We start from the raw sequence: 21,759 nt of genomic DNA, 5'->3' as shown, positions 1-21,759 counted from the left end.
TATTTCACAAAACATGAAGAAGAAAAAACGTTCACATTCTTCACGAACACAAATCTTGAATGTTATTTTCGTCGATCGTTTTTCCGCCTAAATAATAACATTCATCACGAAGTGTCTTTTCTAAATGTTCATATTTTCGTGTGATCTAACGAAAAAAAATAAAAAATTTTGCTTCCCCCCGCTTCCTCCCGATTTGGGTACTTCCCCATTGATCCTGCCCGTTCTATTAATATATATGTCTAATTAAAGTTTTCAAAGACCGTTTTATTGCTTATTTGTAAGGATCATGAATTACAATGTGGTTCTATAGGGGTTTTGGGTCTCTGCATGTTCAATTTAGGGATCGATAATTAGGTAACCACTTTTCATCATGTGCATGTGTAAATAGTTTTGTACTGTATATAAAAAGAGTGTATTATATTGTTAAAATGTAATGTTTTTCTAGAATTGTCTAGATTAATTATAGATAGTAGATATTTAAGTATAGATATTTAGTAAGTGATAATATGTAGAAATCGCTAGATTAGCTAGAAGATTCTAGCTTGATCATTAGCCAACTTAAGATGGCTATAAATAGCCACCATGTATTGCAAAGTAGATGTACCAAAAATTTGAAGCAATAAAATTATTCCTTTAAAAACACTAAGTCTTCATATCCTACAAAACATCCCCTCATTTATAATAGTTCAACCAATATCACCACTAATTTGATACATTCAAAACTAAACATCAATTATAATTAACAACAATTCTAACAAGTGGTATCAAGAGCCGTTTGGGCGTTCGTTCGAGTACACCATGACTACCGTTGGTGCATACAATATTCCCGTCCCCATCTTTGATGGTGACAACTATGATTTTTGGAGTATCCGAATGAAGACATATTTCCAAGCACAAAGCTTGTGGGATATTGTTGAAGTCGGGTTCACAACTCCAAAAGACGTCGGAACTCTGTCCGTGGAAGAACAAGAAAAATACAACAAAAATGTAGTCAGAAATGCTGCTGCTCTAGGCTACATTCAACAAGCCTTGACACCATCTATCTTTCCACGAATCATGGGAGCTACGACAGCAAAAGAGGCGTGGAAGATCCTTCAAGAAGAATTTCAAGGAAATATCAAGGTGAGATCCGTCAAACTACTAACTCTAAGACGTGATTTTGAAAACTTAAACATGAAAGAGACCGAGACTATAAAAGATTACTATTCTAGAATTAAGGAAATAGTAAATCAAATGAGAGCCTATGGAGATTCTATAACTGATAAAAGGATCGTAGAAAAAATACTTATTAGTATGACCGAAAAATACGATCACGTCATTACTGCTATCGAAGAGTCGAAAGACATCGAGACTCTGTCGGTACCAGAATTAATTGGCTCTCTTGAAGCATATGAGGCTAGACTGAGTAGGCGTAGTGAAAACTCACTAGAAAGTGTCTTTCAGTCTAAACTCAAAATAAGGTCTCAGAAATCTAATAATGAGGGGAAAAGAAATCTCGAAGAAAAGTCGAGAGGAGGAGAAAAACCCAGAACCGGGTTTGATCAGAGAAGAAAAAACTATCCTCCATGTGGTATCTGCAAAAAGACAAACCACTTGGAGAAAGATTGTTTCCACAAAGGGAAGCCATAATGCAATAATTGCAAAAGATTTGGGCATATAGAAAAAGATTGCAAATTAAAACAAAATCATCGAGCTAACTTCACGGAAGAAAGTGAAGATATTCCGGAGAACAAAAATCAGTTATTCTATGCCTGTCATGTCGCAAATAAACAAAGGGACGATACTTGGTTGATCGACAGTGGGTGCAGCAACCACATGATAGGAGATGAAAAGTTATTTGATAGTATCAACACGTCCGTAAAGTCCCGCGTCAAACTAGGGAATGGAGCGCTTGTTGACACTAAAGGCAAAGGTACGATAACTGTTCAAACTAATAACGTCACTCGATATGTTAATGACGTTCTTTTAGTACCAAGCTTAGCGAGTAACTTGCTAAGTGTTGGATAAATGATGGAGCACGGCTACTCTTTACTCTTCGAAGACAAATCATGTGTTATTCGTGACAAGAAAAACAATTATAAATTAATATCCGAGGTGCCAATGGAGAATCAAAATTTTCCGCTTCGTTGGCAGTATATCAGAGACACAGCCATGAAAGTTCAAGTTGAAGAATCATGGCTATGGCATCGAAGATTTGGCCACTTTAACTTTCACGCACTAAAAATCCTCCAACAGAAGAATATGATGAGAGACTTGCCGAACATAGAAGAGATCACCGACACGTGTGAAAGCTGTATGATGGGCAAGCAACATCGAAAACCTTTCCCTCGTGACAAAGCTTGGAGAGCGAAAGGTATACTGGAGCTGGTGCACACCGACATTTGTGGACCAATGAGGACCCCGTCACTTAACCAAAATAGGTACTTTATTCTCTTCATCGATGACTATTCTAGAATGACGTGGGTGTACTTCATCCGTGAAAAATCTGAAGTATTTACTATATTCAAGAAGTTCAAGAATTTCGTAGAAAAGAGTAGTGGCCATCATATAAAAACACTAAGGAGTGATAGAGGAAAGGAATATACCTCTACACAATTCAATAAATTTTGCGAAGATGAAGGAGTTAAATGCCAACTCACTGTTGGTTATGCCCCTGAGCAAAATGGTGTCTCTGAACGCAAAAATAGAACTGTAATGGAAATGGCCAAAACAATGATACATGAAAAAGGCCTTCCAAACAGTTTCTGGGCTGAAGCTGTATACACGGCTGTATATATATTAAATCGATGTCCCACAAAAGCCGTAGAAAACAAGACTCCGATAGAGGCATGGAGTGGAAGGAAACCGTCGGCGAAACATCTGCGAGTATTTGGGAGTATTTGCTACATCCATGTTCCTAAGGAGAAACGTCACAAACTCCAAGAAAAATCAGAAAAAGGAATATTCTTGGGCTATAGCACACAATCAAAAAGGCTACCGAGTCTATAACCTGAAGACCAATAACATCGTGATTAGCCGAGACGTGGAGTTTGACGAAGACGCTTCTTGGAACTGGGAGGAAGACAAAGTTGAAAAACAAACATATCTGCCGCGGATATCTATAGAAACTCCAGCTCAACATCCACTACAAACAGAGCATTCTGGTCATGAAAGCACAGGAGAAACGAGCCCTGCTACGCCAAGTTCTCCGTCGGCAACATTACCTTCAGCGCAAGAAGATTCAAGTCTGGAGTCAACACCTGGAAGAGTCAAAGCATTAGCAGAGATATACGAGACTTGCAACTTTACAACTATAGAACCTGAAAGCTATGAAGTTGCAGCCAAAGATGAAAAGTGGGTGGCTGCTATGAACGAAGAAATCAGAATGATCGAGAAAAACAACACATGAGAGTTAGTTGATCCTCCAGAAAATAAAGAAATCATTGGAGTTAAGTGGGTTTACAAAACAAAGCTCAACCCTGATAGTTCTATACAAAAACACAAAGCAAGACTAGTAGCTAAAGGCTACTCGCAACAGCCTGGAGTCGACTACAATGAAACTTTCGCACCTGTAGTACGACTAGATACTATAAGAGCACTTGTGGCATTAGCAGTTCAACGAAGGTGGAAGATTCATCAACTAGATGTGAAATCTGCCTTTCTAAATGGGTTTCTCGAAGAAGAAATATATGCAGAGCAACCACAAGGGTTCATCCAGGAAGGAAAAGAAGATAAAGTCCTGAAGCTAAAGAAAGCCTTATATGGACTTAAACAAGCACCACTAGCTTGGTATAGCCGCATTGACAACTACTTCACAAGTTCAGGATTCAGGAGGAGTCAAAGTGAGCTCACACTCTACATCAAAACTCAAGGTAACTCTGACACTCTCATTATTTCCTTGTATGTTGATGATCTTATATATATGGGGAACAATGAGAGAATGATACAAGAGTTTAAACAAGACATGATGAAAACGTTCGAGATGAGCGACCTTGGATTGATGCGCTATTTTCTTGGCATCGAAATCAGTCAAGAAAAGGAAGGCATCTTCATATGCCAAAGGAAATACACAGAAAATCTCCTGAAAAAGTTTAAACTATACGGTTGTAAAACCGTCGCGACGCCACTAGTTGCCAATGAGAAGATGAGACAAGAAGATGGATCGGAGAAAGCAGACGCTTCAAGATTCAGAAGTCTCATTGGAAGCTTACTCTATCTGACAGCAACAAGACCTGACATAATGTACGCAACGAGTCTACTATCCAGATACATGCAAAACCCTACTCAAATACATTACAGAGCTTCTAAAAGAATACTAAGATACTTGCAAGGTACCATGGACTATGGAATATGGTACAAACCCACTACAGACTCGAAGCTTCATGGATACACAGATAGTGATTGGGCCGGATCGGTGGATGACATGAGAAGTACTTCCGGATACGCATTCACACTTGGATCTGGTGTATTCTCATGGACATCAAAGAAACAAGAAACGGTGGCACAATCATCAGCCGAAGCCGAGTACGTCGCAGCCGCAAACTCAGCTAATCAAGCTATATGGCTAAGAAGAATACTAGAAGATATGGGCGAGAAACAAGACGAAGCTACAAAGATATTTTGCGACAACAAGTCTGCAATTGAGATGGCAAAGAATCCGGTGTTCCATGGTAGAACAAAACATATTGACATCAAATATCACTTTCTGCGAGAAATCTCCGCCAAGAAAGATATTGAATTAAAATACTGCAAGACTGAAGAGCAGATTGCTGACATATTCACCAAAGCACTCCCAAGACCAAAGTTCGAGTTCTTACGCAACATGCTCGAAGTAACATCGAAAAACATTAAGGAGGAGTGTTAAAATGTAATGTTTTTCTAGAATTGTCTAGATTAATTATAGATAGTAGATATTTAAGTATAGATATTTAGTAAGTGATAATATGTAGAAATCACTAGATTAGCTAGAAGATTCTAGCTTGATCATTAGCCAACTTAAGATGGTTATAAATAGCCACCATGTATTGCAAAGTAGATGTACCACAAATTTGAAGCAATAAAATCATTCCTTTAAAAACACTAAGTCTTCATATCCTACAAAACATCCCCTCATTTATAATAGTTCAACCAATATCACCACTAATTTGATACATTCAAAACTAAACATCAATTATAATTAACAACAATTCTAACATATATCAAGTAAAAGCTAATTAAATAACTGGAAAGTACCAGTGGCGGAGCCACGTTGTATACTTTGGGTGCAAATGACACCATCGAATTTTGCAATATATACTTATAAATTGCATAATTAAACATAAAAGTTAAGGTAGCTGAGTGGTTGGTAGAATTTTATAGCCACGTTTTTAGAAAAGGGTGCAAGTTCAATTCCTCATTTAATCTATTTTTTCATTGTCAAAATTTTCAATTCATGTCCACTTACTATTCTTTTAATTATTGTGAAGGTATCAGTTCGATCCTTTTGATCATGACATTTTCCCTTTTTACTCCCTTTCTTCTCATTCATGAGTTTACTTCAGTTTGTATTATTTCTAAAATAATACGGAGTATTAATAAATTGTTACATCGAAAATAGTTACTCCGTAGTATTTTTTTTATACAGCGGTTAGGAGTCACGGGCGGGGTCCGAACGCGATGTCGGAACCCACTTACCTAATCATTTCATTGGTTGAACTATTACAGTCTTACCGCCTCAGGAGGAAACCCCTACGATGAAACCGTACGGGCATCTCGTATGGTAAAACCCACTTCGGTGAGGTTCAAACGTAAGACATCCGTAATCTTCGAGGCCCATGGAGTGGGCGTGTAACAACAAGTAAAATTTTTGCAGCCATGAGAGTCGAACCCCTGAATCAAATTTTGCAACAAATTGACTCCTATTTATTGACACCATCGATCAAATTTTCTGGCTTCGCCTCTGGAAAGTACACATATTTGATACTGTATTTTTATAAGTTTTGATCGGCTTAATTGTTTCTCTGCATTATTCTCTTTTAATATGTTACGTCTTGCAAGATATTGTTTGTTTCCCCAAAACCTAGTTTAATTTATTAAGCAGATTAAATTAATATATTTGTATTTTAAAAGCCAACTAAAATAAGCCATGATTTGGATGGAGAATCCAAGTTCAGCACCTATATTTGACATACTTGGTTTCAATATTTGACAACTTATATTTAGTCGTTATAGTTCAATTTGATTTTACTTTCAATCAGAAAGTGTTAGTGTTATTGTCTGTTACTAGCTGTATATATATTATTGAGAAAACTAGAAAAGTGTGTTGGAAGGGATTTGATAATGATAGAGTTGCAAACAAAATGTTGTATTGTAGTATTAACTTTATTAGTATGTTTTGCAAACAGTTGCATTGAAGATTCAAATCTTGGTGGTGATAGTGATAAGGCTAAAAAGGAACATATATTTCATAGCAAAATCCCCCAAGAAAGACAAGATTTTAGTTGCAATTGTTCCATTTTCAAGTAATATTCGTTTATTTTAAATAAGTGCGAAGACAAAAGGCGAAAACGACGAATTGAAGACACAAAGGTCCAAAAAGCTCAAAAGTACAAGATACAATCAAAAAGGTTCAAATTATTGATGAGGAACGTCTAAAAATGACAAGAGTACAAGTTACAAAACGCAAAGTACAAAATATAAAATTGTACGCAAGGATGTTCGAAAATCCGGAACCGGGACCAGAGTCAACTCTCAACGCTCGACGCAACGGTGTAAAAATTACGAGTCAACTATGCACAAGAATAAAATATAATATTTAAATAATTCATAATAAGAATAATATTAAATAATAAAAAGTTGTTAATTGAGCATAGTTCAGGGGTCATAAGTGAAAATTCAATTTCTAAATTCGCCTATAAAAGGCTTTGTAATCGTAATGTAAAAGTACACCTTTTTCTATCTTTTTCTTATTTATCAATATCAATTATCAATATCTATATTCTATATCTCTATCATAATGTTAACTTAATAAGATATAACAATAATCTTAATTTTAATTTTAAATTATGATAATAATAAGATTTATGATAGAGATCGTTTGAGTGTGTAAGTCGAAATTCTGTCCGTGTAACGCTACGCTATTTTTAATCATTGTAAGTTATGTTCAACCTTTTTACATTAATGTATCGTAACTAAGTTATTATTATGCTTATTTGAGCCGAAGTAATCGTGATGTTGAGCTAAAATATTAAGAAGGGGTTATTGAACTTTGGACCATAATTAAGGTTTGGGCAAAAGACCGACACTTGTGGAAATTGAACTATTGACTATTAATAGATGGGGGGTATTGTCTAATTGAGTGACAACTCATTGGAGTCTGTCGAACCTATCTTCAAATTAATTAACCTAATAATTAATAATGATTATGGTTGTCCTATTTAGTGATGTTCATATGGAATCTGTTATAATCATTTAATTAATCAATTGGGTTGGGTAATTGATTATTCATTCTGATCAAGTGGATGAATTAATATTCATAAACTAATTAAAACAGGGGTGGATTACATACAGTGATAACTGGTGTAATTGTTGACAGAAGTGATAACTGCGTCACAGTTTAAATCCTTAATCAGTTGGAATATTTGACTTCGGGTATAAGGGTAATTTGACGAGGATACTCGCACTTTATTTTTATGACCGATGGACTATTATGGACAAAAACCAGATAGACGTATCAAATAAACCAGGACAAAGGACAATTAACCCATGGTAATAAATTAAAATCAACACGTCAAACATCATGATTACGGAAGTTTAAATAAGCATAATTCTTTTATTATATTTCTCATCGTATCTTTATTTACTGTCATTTTATTACTCGCAATTTTATTTACTGTCATTTTATTTATTGTCATTATTTTACGCACTTTAATTATCGTCATTTATCTTTACGCTTAAAATATAGAATCGACAAACCGGTCATTAAACGGTAAAACCCCCCTTTTATAATAATATTACTACTTATATAATTATATATATTTTGTATAAATATAGTTAAAAATATAGTAAGTATCACCAGCTCCCTGTGGAACGAACCGGACTTACTAAAAACTACACTACTCTACGATTATGTACACTGCCTATAGTGTTGTAGCAAGGTTTAGGTATATCCCATCCGTAAATTAATAAAACTTGTGTCATATTTTGTAGTATTTTGTATTAAAAATAATACTATTTCGTACCCTCACGCTACATCATCAAGTTTTTGGCGCCGCTGCCGGGGAGCGCTAAAACGCTATATTTTTAATTATAATAATATTGAAATAAAATATAATAATATAATAATATTGAAATAGAATATAATAATATAATAATATTTTAGAATATATTTTGAATGGTAAAAGTTTTAAAAAGTCGTATTTATTAAATACTTCAGGGGTATATTATGTAACTTGTAATTAATAATTTCTATCATGTCGCTTTCATGTGAATAGTAAATTAATTAATTTATTTTCATTTACTATTCATGAATAGTAAATGAATTAAAAAAAAAAAGTTTTGAAAAAAAAATTATAATTATAAAAAAATTAGTAATTTGTAAAAAAAAAATCGTTTTTAAAAAAAAAAAAATCGTTTTTTTTTAAGAAAAAAAAATTTCGTTTTTTTTTAAAAAAATAAAAAAAAATAAAAAAAAAATTGTAAAAAAAATCGTTTTTTTTAAAAAAAATTTAAAAAAAAAAAGTTTTAAAAAAAATTTATATAAAAAAATTTTTTTTTTTTAAAAAAAAAAAATTTTAAAATCCTTAAAAAACGAAATATATAAAAAAAAAATTTAAAAAAAAAGTTTTTTTACCTTTAGATTTTTAGACTCTAGTTACAATTTTTAGTATTAAGTTTAGTTTTGCCATAGTTATTTTTATTTCTAGAATTTTTAGGTTTGCCGTAAAATCCCTTAAGTGCTTATTCCTTAGACTAAGATTTATGTGCTTTAGAATTTTGCGACGCCGTTTTTCGCGCTACTTTCTTATTTTTATTTTTCGACGCCTATTTTTCGACCTTTTTATTTTTCAACATTTTTCGACGCGCAATCTTTTTCTTTCTTATTTCTCGCTATTCTAGTTTTAGGACATAGATTTTTATTCTACTTCTTATCTAAATTTCTTAAAATTACGAAAATTTATTTTAAGTGGTTAAATTGATAGACATCAAAATTTTCTGGTTCGTAGTAATAGTTGGATTTGTACGTGGACCGGGTTATTGGAGCCAAACAGTACTCAATTATATTGAGACCAAACGAATCCTGCCCCTCTGCTGCATCTTTTGGCTATTCGAAACGTGGGCAAAATCAGAAAAGTCTATTAATTGGATAACTTATATAATTTTTCTTTCCTTTTAAAAACTAATAGGATATTCAGTGAATGCACCGAGTAAAACGTTCACCACCTTTCATACGTTCACCACCTATAACTCGATCAAGACATCTAGCCAATATTGTCGCCGTTGATTTTTCTTTAGAATCATCATCTAGTCGAACAAGAACTCCAACTCAAATTTCCGATAATCCATCTTTTGAACTCGACCTCACAATTGAGAATCCGGAGAATATTCAGGGACAATTCCAAGATCCAGAACCACTAATCATTCCTCCTGAACCACAAACCATTAAATCAGAATCTTCTAGTGATTCGTATTCAACAAATTCAATTATGGAAAATCTGGAACCTCTAAGTATGGAAGACCGAATGAGAGCCACACGCACGGGCCAAGGTCACGCCATTATTAAGCCAGAAGTTAATGCGCCAGATTATGAAATCAAATGACAAATTCTACACATGGTAACTAACCAATGCCAATTCAGTGGTGCACCGAATGAAGATCCTAACGAACACCTTCGTACGTTTAAAAGAATTTGTACACTATTCAAAATCCGAGAAGTGGAAGATGAGCAGATCTATCTCATGTTGTTTCCCTGGACTTTAAAGGGAGAAGCCAAAGATTGGTTAGAATCGTTACCTGAAGGGGCGATTGACACATGGGATGTTTTAGTTGAAAAATTTCTTAAACAATTCTTTCCGGCATCCAAAGCCGTGAGACTTCAAGGAGAAATTGTTACGTTCGCGCAAAAGCCAAATGAAACATTATATGAGGCGTGGACAAGATTCGGAAAGTTGTTGAGAGGATGTCCTCAACACGGTTTAGACACTTATCAAATAGTACAAATATTCTACCAAGGTGTCAACGTTGCTACACGAAAAGACATCGATATAACAGCTGGTGGTTCCATTATGAAGAAAACCGCAACTGAAGCTTACAAAATTATTGATAACACAGCCTCCCACTCGCATGAGTGGCACCAAGAAAAAGATATTTTTCGTTCATCTAAAGTGGCTAGAACCGATTCTAGCCATGACTTTGATTCCGTTTCAGCAAAAATAGATGCTTTCGAAAGACGAATGGAAAAGATGAATAAAGATATTCACGCAATACGAATCAGTTGTGAGCTATGCGGTGGACCACACTTATTGAAAGATTGTCACATTGAACCAACATTGGAACAACGAGAGAATGTTTCCTATATGAACCAAAGGCCTGGAAATAATTATCAAAATAATTATCAACCGCCAAAGCTAAACTTCAATCGAAATCAAAACATTCTTTACAATCCAAAAGGACCCGAAAATAACTGGTATAACCAACAAGGTCCGAATAACCAACCAACTCAAAACAACACTTTCAATCAACAAAGACCTGGCTTATATAAACCACAACAACAAACCGAAGAGAAAAAGTCAAATATGGAAGACGTGGTATTCAAGCTAGTTGAATCTCAAACACAATTTATTGAAACTCAAACCCAAACGAACGAGAGATTTGATCAGTCATTAAGAACTCAACAAGCTTCCATTTTGAATCTAGAAAAACACGTAGGTACTCTTGCTAGCATGATGAGTGAGAGGGAACAAGGAAAGCTACCAAGTAATACTGAAGTAAATCCTCGGAATGAGAATGTTAATATGGTTTCAACGAATTCTGAAAAACCAGCACCAGAATATGGGAAGGTTTTAGATGAGAGTAACAATGAAGAAGTTACACCACCACCACCCGAGTATGTAAAGCCAGTGGTGGCACCATACAAACCACCCATCCCGTTTCCAAGAAAAGGAGTTGAGTATGAGCAAGTGATAGGTAATAAAGATTGTGATACCTCTGGAAAGAAGAAGAAGAAAAAGAATAAGAAAGTACAAGAAACAAAAGCCGTAGAAGTAAACCCAGTGAAGACAGTTCCACCAAAACCTCCTCCTAGGATAGGTGATCCGGGTGAATTTATTGTTCCTTGTCTACTTAGTGATTGTGTCATGTATGATGCACTAGCAGATTTAGGTGCAAGTGTAAGTGTTATGCCTCTTTCATTATATAAGAGATTAGGAGTAGGTAAGTTAAGTCCAACGGATATGAGTGTTCGACTCTTTGATCAAACCATTAAACACCCAGTTGGAATTGTTGACAACCTACCCGTTCAAGTAGGCAATTTAACCTTTCTAGTCGAATTCATTGTCATTAACATAGAAGAGGACCCAAACATTCCTCTAATTTTAGGTCGACCATTCTTAGCGTCCACCAAGGCGTTATTTGATGTAGGAAATGGTAGAATGACACTTAGTAGTGGTGACAAATCGATCACCTTTATGATTCGAAAGACTAAATCTCCACCAACCAAAACCGTTGAACCAGCAAAAACGATTGGTAAGAACCATGTGGTTTTACCAACTCCAACGGTAACACTTAGCAATAATGAAACGCCTAAGTGTGGGGAAAATGAAGTAACACCTAATGATGACATGATAACAAAGAACCCCGTTGTTGATACGAAATTAAATGATCCCGTTATTAATAGTTCAATGAAGAAACTTATTAAACGGATTCGCGATGCTAAAACCAAGGGGAACTTTAAGTTATGTAACCGGTTAGTATCCAATCTATCACCTAAAGAAAAGGAGAAACTAGTTGAAATTGTGGATATTACACAGGAATCCGACCAATGGCTTAAAGAAAAAGTCACGGATATGCAAGTTGATTATGGACCAAGAGAAATTAACGATGAAGTTAATCACAATTTTGACACCACGGCTACCTAAGTGTGAGGAGATTCAAATATTCTAAAAAGAAAATGCTGTTTGGAGTTAGTTGTTCTGTTCTCGTGTAGTTCCGAGAATGGAATCCGATTGGTCTTTTCCGCTAGCAGACACTAAAGAACTAGTTTTCTCCCTCCATTCTGAATTTTTGTTTTGTAGGTTTTTTTATGAAATTAATATGCATTTTAATTTAAGTTTTTAAAAACAAAATTTACTTTAATTCATTAAGTTTAAAAAATGATTTCTAAAATTCGTCGTGAGTTAAAGACTAGGTCGTTGAGCCGAAATTACTTTACCCGAGGGCGGGGCGACAAATTTTGTTATCATTATTTTTAATTTTATTGATTTAAAGTATGCCAAAAATATTATACTTTATAAATTTTTGAAAAGTGGGGTTATAAACCAAACTTCAAAAATATATATATATATATATATATATATATATATATATATATATATATATATATATGTTTGTATTTTATCTTATGTACAAAACAGGGTAAAACAATGCACTTTCAAAGACTGTCATTAAAGTTCAGCAAAAGGTACTAATTTTGACGACAAGACGCAAAACAACAAATATGATATAACAAATGAAGGAATGAACGATGAGGCGCCATCTATCATTCGACGAGCTTTGTAATTACAAACTCGGTATTTTTAATCACTTTTCTACTCTAATCACCCTCATGAATTTAAATTATAGTCTGATTTCATGCAAATGAGGGCATTGCATGATCTTAAGTGTGGGGAAGGGTTATAAATTCTCTCAGGTTTATACTTGGTTTATTTGCCAAATTTTGTGAAAATTTGAAAAATTTTCAATTAAATGAAGTCAAAATCATGTTTATACATATTTATGAACGGTGAAAACTAGGTGATAATACCGAAATTATCGTTACCTCGAAAAGGACATAAATTGAGAAACACCCTAAAACGCTTGAATTCATTTAAAATGAAATAGAAGAAAATAAAAAGGCAAAGAAAGAAACTAAGTGTGGGAAGAATGTACCAAGTTATTCAATTTAAAACATATATCACATATTTTTGTACAAGATTATTGCAGGTACTTTTGCTTTGGACGATACTAATCAGTTTTACCCGGTTTACTGTAATACATTTGAAAGAAAAATGGATCTACACGATGAATCAATTCCATCATTAAAAGGAAGTAAAGTCTTCCGAAAAAGACACGCGCTTCTTGATTTAGGTCATGAAGTTGTCGTCCAGACCAGCTGTAGGTTGACGAAAAATCTAGAAAAGTCATCACTAAAATCAGCAGGAAATCCACGGACCTCAGCATCAAACAGGGTCGCCAAGTGGTCAGATTTATCCTAACCATGAGAAGGATTTATCTCGTACAATGGGGAGGCACCGTGCAAATTAGCTTGATAAGACTAATGAATCAGATCCCCAGAAAGGATAATCTCCTTAAAGATTAAAAATCAGCTTTTAAGCCTGATATTACTCAATCCTTGAGATTGACCTTAAAGATTGAGAATTTAAACTCATGGAATTCAATGATATCTAAACTCGAGCATGAACGAGAAAATATTTTGATCAAAAATACAAACCGATTTGTTTTCTGAAAAACCATTTTCAATGCGTTCATTACCATTGAACGTAAAATCCTAAGAAATTCACCTGGAATTCATTAGGTCACCTGAACCAAATCGGGTGTCAACCGTTAGAACGGTGGTTGCATAGCATGGTCGGAGACAGGACCTTGTGCCAGACCGAAAAATTATAGGATGATCTTTACTATCGCTCCTACCAAGGATAGTTCTAGCATCTGACACGTTAATAAGACCATAAACATCTGCATGTCACGGGACATTGCCTTAACAGTTTCTTGTTCATCGCTTTCCTTTACAACCGGACGGTAGTTTACCGAAAGATAATATACGGAACAAGTAAACTGGATGTGTACTTTCCGATACCGGGATAGCAGTGGATTACACGAACCTAAAAGTTTTAGCCAAAATATTGATCCACAAATATATTTTGCAACACCGATGATGGATCAAATCAGAAAACTTGTCTAGGGTAAAATCTAGCTTGAATTTTCAAAAGATCAAATGTTTTCATAAAGATCCAATTTCCTTAAAGGATCTAAATTTTTATAGTCATGTGGGACTGTAAACCGCCTTTCAAATGTGCACTTTGCTTTGGAAACCGAAAGTAAATCGGCTATTTGATTGCAAGTGTCGTTGACCTAAACCCAAGGCAACTGTGGATGACACACCCACCTTTAACCATGGTTCTATTGTTAATATCATTGTTTATACCGCTCTATCAAAATCACTGATGTACAAAGTGTGAAGAATAAAGAAGTGATTCGTGTGATGTATTATATTATTTCAAGACTGTATTGCTTGAGGACAAGCAACGCTCAAGTGTGGGGATATTGATAAGGCTAAAAAGGAACATATATTTCATAGCAAAATCCCCCAAGAAAGACAAGATTTTAGTTGCAATTGTTCCATTTTCAAGTAATATTCGTTTATTTTAAATAAGTGCGAAGACAAAAGGCGAAAACGACGAATTGAAGACACAAAGGTCCAAAAAGCTCAAAAGTACAAGATACAATCAAAAAGGTTCAAATTATTGATGAGGAACGTCTAAAAATGACAAGAGTACAAGTTACAAAACGCAAAGTACAAAATATAAAATTGTACGCAAAGATGTTCGAAAATCCGGAACCGGGACCAGAGTCAACTCTCAACGCTCGACGCAACGGTGTAAAAATTACGAGTCAACTATGCACAAGAATAAAATATAATATTTAAATAATTCATAATAAGAATAATATTAAATAATAAAAAGTTGTTAATTGAGCATAGTTCAGGGGTCATAAGTGAAAATTCAATTTCTAAATTCGCCTATAAAAGGCTTTGTAATCCTAATGTAAAAGTACACCTTTTTCTATCTTTTTCTTATTTATCAATATCAATTATCAATATCTATATTCTATATCTCTATCATAATGTTAACTTAATAAGATATAACAATAATCTTAATTTTAATTTTAAATTATGATAATAATAAGATTTATGATAGAGATCGTTTGAGTGTGTAAGTCGAAATTCTGTCCGTGTAACGCTACGCTATTTTTAATCATTGTAAGTTATGTTCAACCTTTTTACATTAATGTATCGTAACTAAGTTATTATTATGCTTATTTGAGCCGAAGTAATCGTGATGTTGGGCTAAAATATTAAGAAGGGGTTACTGAACTTTGGACCATAATTAAGGTTTGGGCAAAAGACCGACACTTGTGGAAATTGAACTATTAACTATTAATAGATGGGGGGTATTGTCTAATTGAGTGACAACTCATTGGAGTCTGTCGAACCTATCTTCAAATTAATTAACCTAATAATTAATAATGATTATGGTTGTCCTATTTAGTGATGTTCATATGGAATCTGTTATAATCATTTAATTAATCAATTGGGTTGGGTAATTGATTATTCATTCTGATCAAGTGGATGAATTAATATTCATAAACTAATTAAAACAGGGGTGGATTACATACAGTGATAACTGGTGTAATTGTTGACAGAAGTGATAACTGCGTCACAGTTTAAATCCTTAATCAGTTGGAATATTTGACTTCGGGTATAAGGGTAATTTGACGAGGATACTCGCACTTTATTTTTATGACCGATGGACTATTATGGACAAAAACCAGATAGACGTATCAAATAAACCAGGACAAAGGACAATTAACCCATGGTAATAAATTAAAATCAACACGTCAAACATCATGATTACGGAAGTTTAAATAAGCATAATTCTTTTATTATATTTCTCATCGTATCTTTATTTACTGTCATTTTATTACTCGCAATTTTATTTACTGTCATTTTATTTATTGTCATTATTTTACGCACTTTAATTATCGTCATTTATCTTTACGCTTAAAATATAGAATCGACAAACCGGTCATTAAACGGTAAAACTCCCCTTTTATAATAATATTACTACTTATATAATTATATATATTTTGTATAAATATAGTTAAAAATATAGTAAGTATCACCAGCTCCCTGTCGAACGAACCGGACTTACTAAAAACTACACTACTCTACGATTAGGTACACTGCCTATAGTGTTGTAGCAAGGTTTAGGTATATCCCATCCGTAAATTAATAAAACTTGTGTCATATTTTGTAGTATTTTGTATTAAAAATAATACTATTTCGTACCCTCACGCTACATCATCAGATAGACAAAATGGTACTTTTATTTTATCCTAATTTTTTAATCTGTATTATTATGTTTGTATTACAGTACACAGTTGTTACTATATCAATTAAGATCAATAATACTTATTTTAAATTCATCAGGTGAAGTTCACAGCTGATGAGCTTAGCAGGATTATGTAGCAATCTTAATCATGGTAACTTTCTTACGTTCAAATATTTTATATTTAATTTAATTTTATACAACTTAAATCTACTTTAATTGCAGAAATTATTACACAAGTACTAACTGGGCATGTTAGTATGACAAACAAATGAGCTGGTGAAACTGAGTGTGGAATTACTATCAAGTCCACTGGTATTTCACTTTAAAGTGTTAATTACTACTATTCGATTTGGCTAAACTCATTGCAAATGTAATGCGTTAATTAATTACATTTTGAAGAACATAACCCAACTTGTCAAGGCGACACCTATCGACCCACTCATTTTGTCACTCAACTAAATTAGTTACATGTGTGATTGATCCGTTACGAGATTTAGAACACAACGCCTTCGCAAGGATATTATATAATACTTCTTGTTTGAACGACAATTATGTAAAAGAGCATGAAAAGGAAATAGAAATAAGAACAAATGATTTGGGGTTAAGTGTTTGGGTTTTATTTCTCTCCAAAGATTACAAATACAAATTATGTAAACTTCAGAGGCATCGTATCTGATGTATTACAAATGAAAAAAATACAATAGAGGCTATGATATCTTTGTTTCTCTCTAAGATTTACATATTGTAATTTTAGAGGCCTTTTTCTCTCTAAATTACATCGGATGAATTCTACTCCTTAGTAAATTAGAGGCTTTTTTTTCAACTCTCCCTCACCTCTTACTTATATAATAGAATAAGAATGAAGGGCATGATCTAATTTTTGTATACGTGTGATCATGCATGGTAACATGGACTTTGTTGTTTTGGTCAAGTCTTCCACCCACACACGTGACACACGTCTTCTTGTTTCGGTTGAGGAAATCTTGGGATATTATTTGAACCATTCCTTTGACTCCCTCTGACTCGCCTTGATTCTCAAGAATATTTACGATCAGACCCGGATCAGTGATTTTTAATCCTGAACTCGCCTCTCTGCAGATATGTTGATATCAAAAAGACGTCGTGAACCGGCACATTATATGTTGAAGATCGAGTCCTTCTCTCTTCTTTCTGAAGATCCTCAAATGAAAATTAAATCTGATATCTTTGAAGCCAGCGGTCATATATGGTCAGTTTTTTTTTTTTTTTTTTTTTTTTTGTTTTTCTATAACATCTTACAATCCGGGTTAACTTATATACTTTTGATTATGTATAGGAGGTTAGATTTGTATCCAAATGCTTTTCAAAAAAAAAAACAAAAGATTTGTATCCAAATGGAAAGAAGATAGACAAAAAGAACAAGTATATTTCATTGTATGTCGTTTTGTGTGACACCGAAACTCTTCCAAAAGGGTGATCTGTAGATGTCACTTTTTTTGTTTATGATCATATACGTCACACATACGCAACATTTCAAGGTATATTTTTTCTGTACTGCAAATTATATGTAATTCATATTATCATACTTATGTTTATATACACTGTTTTATAGATGCTGATGAAAACACAACAAAGCTTCATGAGAAGAAGACTGAATGGGGTTTTGAGAAACTAATACCGCTCGAGTTTTTTAAGGATAGTGAAAATGGGTACCTATTGAATGATTCGTGTGTGTTTGGAGCTGAGGTTTTTGTAGTTCCGGAATATGCAGCGAAAGACCGATGCTTAACTATGATAAAGCCTCCGTCAAATATGAGTACTCACACTTGGAAAATTGATAACTTTTCAGCTGCAACTGGCGTTAAACTGCAATCAGAGATTTTTAAAATTGGAAAAATCAAATGGTGAATTAGTTATTTATGTAATTTAAAGCCAGTAATTCGTAGTTTGCCTTTTTTGTCGTATCTTTTTTTTTTTTTTTTTTTATCTTACTTATTGTTTTGTTTGTAGGACGTTATCACTATATCCTAAAGGACATTATAAAGGTGGATTGGGTACACACATAACTCTCTTTTTAAGTGTGCATGATGCTGTTTCACTCTCTGATGATTGGAAAGTTTATGCTGATTTTACGTTTCGGATTAAGTGTCAAAAGGGTAGTATTGATAAAGTGAGAGGTAATGTCTATCAGTTTTGTATATTTATGATTCTGAATACTAATTTTAACATGTTTTGCATTACTGTTTATCTATGTTTATGATTTGTATCTTTATGCATTCTTTTTGTACCTTGCAGCAATTCGTCATTGGTTTTGCCCCTCTAGTGTCAGCTGTGGTTTTAGAAGTTTCTTAGAGTTGAGTGAAGTAACTAATGCTGCAAATGGATACCTGTTGAATGATACTTTGATCGTTGCAGTAAAGATTTCATGTGTGGGCGTCAATAAAAATTTCATTTGAAATAATATGTGCTTAATTTTACTCTAGCTTGTTGTTTTCTATGTAGATTGGTGAAATTGAGATTCATTGTGAACAACAATTGATGAAACCTGCATTTTGTGAATTGAAAATATTCATTTTAGTCCAAAATCAGTGTGCTTGAATTATTACGATCATATATTTGTGAATTGAAAATATTTATTTTAGTTTATAATGATTGTGCTTGAATTTTTACGATTTATATCGGGTTAGGTGTGTGGCATGCACTTCACGGTATAAACTGTCTTTTTAATTTTATTCTGCTGGCATACTACAATAACAACATTATGCTTTCTCACGGAAGTGAGGTATCCTTCCTTTATCCTTATCCTTATTATTATTAGAAAGCAGAATTTTATGCATTATTTTTGCTTTTTCTTTTTATTGAAAAACATAACTAAATAAATAAAAGCAATCCAAGAATCGAAACGATTACAAGTGAGGTAGATGTCCTCTAAGCGATTATTATTGCTACTAGTTTATTTTGGTTATGTTGATTAAAACAGAGCTTGTTAATCCACATCTTTTTTTGCTTGTGAAACTTCTCCTAAATGTAACCAACCTAAGACCAAGAACTCTAAACAAGGAGCAGACCACTATAAGAAAGACAACGAGATTTGCTATATCTTGGAACGCAAAATTTCAACTTGTTGCAACATCAAATATATGAACATGAGCAATTACAAGCACAACTGTGGAGCGTGCGAAAACAAGTGCAAGTTTACGAGCTTAGAGACGTAGCAATATAGAGGTTTTTGGGGAAAAAAAAAATTTAAAAGCGTAACAATTTTTTCAGGGCAATATATGGAGGATTTTTGGGCAAAAATATAAAAGTTTTTGGCCAAAATATGAAGGTTTTGGTTAAATCTAGAGGCGTATGGACAAAAATTGGGCAAAATATGAAGATTTTTAGGGGGTCCCTTTTGAGCAAGGAAAAAAATCTAGTTTGTGTGTGTGTGTGTGTGTGTGTGTGGGGGGGGGGGGGGGGGGGGGGGGCAAAATAAAAAAAATTCAAAATTTTAAAGTTTCAAATCTCCACAAGGGACAGGTGCCACTCCGTGCCCCTTACTAGTTTCGCCTATACTTATGAGAAGAGGAACAATTGTGGGTTTTGTAGTAACAAGTGCATGCTCGGTGGTTATCGCATTTATGGCCTCTACATATTGATGAGAGTGGAGTTTGTAGCAATCATCCATTTACGTATTCTAACCCTTTACCGCAGCAACACGCGGACCTTTGTGTTCGTTGTCACTAATAATAATACTAGTAATAATAATCTAATCTAATAATATAATATTAAATAAATATTAATATTAATATCACTATATATATTAAAAGAGAGTCTCGATTAGCTAATAAATGTTTTCAAAATACCCTTAATAACCGTTAGATTGAAAAATTACGTTAGGATACTCTTTAATCCAACGACCATTAATCATTCCCTAAAAAAAATTAGCTAATAAATCAATTGTTAAAAACTTTGTTCCTAAATTAACCTTTTCTAATTTTAATAATTAAAAAAAACACGGGATACCTAATCCCTTTCGCACCCGATACATCACATCAAATCTTTCACCGCCGATTCATGACAGAACCATCGCGGTTGATAACAACATCCATACTGAATCAAGCGTTAAATCAAGACTTTGATAGCCCAAATTCTCGTGGGATATCTTTGCTTCGTGACCTTCATTCTGCTCGATTGTTCCGATTTTAGTCATCGGTTTCATCTGCAGGTACTCTGTTATTTCCTCCTTTATTTATTTTGTAAGTTTATGTGATGTATATTTTATGTCTGTATTCGCTGTCACTTTTGTTACGGTTTTTCCTTTTCTTTCTTTCTGTAATTGATTCCATTGATATTTTGGCCTGATGTTTATCGGTATGTTTTTTTTGGGTTTACATAAGGCTGTCTTTTTTTTTTGTTATAAGTGACTATTGTTTATATAATTGATAATGCCGCCCAAGTTAAAGTTAGTTCATCGTTTTGAACCTACCTCGTCAGTTGTACCTTCGGGTCCGGTTAGTGTAAGTTTTTGGACTTCTTCAGCAGCGAAAAAGAACCGTATTACACGGACACCTGTAGGTACTGATCATAATTAAACTTCTCTCAGTCGGTTCCTCGAGTAATGTAGGTGTGTATGTGTTACTTTCATGCTGTTTTGACTGTTACATTTGGCTTTCTTATTTATGACTTTTAATGAAATTGCTTTTCAGGTGCTATTTCTTCTCTTTTTGGTATCTCGACCAGTTTAAGTATTCCTGTTATGACTGAAGGTAATGTGTTGATTATGTTTGGTTTTTATTGCTTTTTTACTTTAACAATATGAGTGTCGATTATCATTATTGATCTTTTGATGTTTGCTTCACAAACTACCCAAAAACGAAGACAGGCCTTGGATGTTCTTATTGTGGAGTTCTTTTTTGGTATGAAGAACGATTTAAGATATTCGTCAAGTAGTATCCGTTTCAATCGTTGTTGCGAACTGGTCGTGCGGATCTACCGAGAGAAAAGGATCATGCTTCAGAGATTGTTGAATTCTAACGGTTTTATGTTGATTTGTTTGGTTATCCTTCGATACAAATCTATGCTTTATGTTTATGCATCATTACAACAATTTAAAACATATAAAGTATTCTACCAAGTATTAAGCATTTTCTTATTGAATGCATAATGGCAAATCCAGTGCAAGTAACACCAATAGCAGCCTTGCGTCCGGGCGACAGACAGAATTGAAGCGATTGTTTACATAGGATGAACCGCTAAAGGTGAAGAGTGAAAAGCCGCACGGATATCATGACATCCTGCTGGACACGCAAGCAAGTCTTAGAAATTGAAATTTTTGCTTCTATCAGATACATTTCATCTATAGCTTCACTAATCTGTTACTAATATTTGTCGAAACAAACTCTGAATTTCAGAAGCATAGTTGTTAAAAAACTTGAGTTAATTTGAAATTCAA

General features: G+C 33.9%; 1 protein-coding gene and 1 long non-coding RNA gene across 3 annotated transcripts; both read left to right on the top strand.

Moving 5' to 3' along the window:
• Window positions 1-17,443: 17,443 nt before the first annotated feature.
• LOC139901570 (MATH domain and coiled-coil domain-containing protein At2g05410-like) lies at window positions 17,444-18,920 on the top strand. Its single transcript, XM_071884265.1, has 5 exons — window positions 17,444-17,561; window positions 17,935-18,226; window positions 18,333-18,499; window positions 18,618-18,751; window positions 18,825-18,920. The coding sequence occupies exons 1-5, from the start codon at window positions 17,444-17,446 to the stop codon at window positions 18,918-18,920; spliced, it is 807 nt and encodes a 268-aa protein (XP_071740366.1).
• A 1,323-nt stretch (window positions 18,921-20,243) lies between these two features.
• On the top strand, window positions 20,244-21,376 carry LOC139897995 (uncharacterized). 2 transcript variants are annotated; one of them, XR_011776840.1, is made up of 4 exons: window positions 20,244-20,532; window positions 20,802-20,931; window positions 21,014-21,073; window positions 21,190-21,376. It is a non-coding gene; the product is annotated as an uncharacterized lncRNA (long non-coding RNA). The 2 variants fall into 2 exon arrangements; XR_011776839.1 differs by lacking the exon at window positions 20,244-20,532 and having other exon boundaries at window positions 20,717-20,931.
• Window positions 21,377-21,759: the final 383 nt, after the last annotated feature.

Source organism: Rutidosis leptorrhynchoides, chromosome 3, assembly GCF_046630445.1.
Source record: "Rutidosis leptorrhynchoides isolate AG116_Rl617_1_P2 chromosome 3, CSIRO_AGI_Rlap_v1, whole genome shotgun sequence".
NCBI lineage: Eukaryota > Viridiplantae > Streptophyta > Magnoliopsida > Asterales > Asteraceae > Rutidosis > Rutidosis leptorrhynchoides.
The sequence above is the reverse complement of the archived record's forward strand: the minus strand, read 5'-3'. Positions and strand labels throughout refer to the sequence as shown.

Bases quoted from the DNA above. Each gene is read 5' to 3' on its own strand.
- LOC139901570 (XM_071884265.1), top strand. From the start codon at position 17,444: ATGTTGATATCAAAAAGACGTCGTGAACCGGCACATTATATGTTGAAG. The intron at 17,562-17,934 runs GTCATATATGGT...ACTGTTTTATAG, and splicing joins TGATATCTTTGAAGCCAGCG to ATGCTGATGAAAACACAACA. The intron at 18,500-18,617 runs GTAATGTCTATC...TGTACCTTGCAG, and splicing joins TAGTATTGATAAAGTGAGAG to CAATTCGTCATTGGTTTTGC.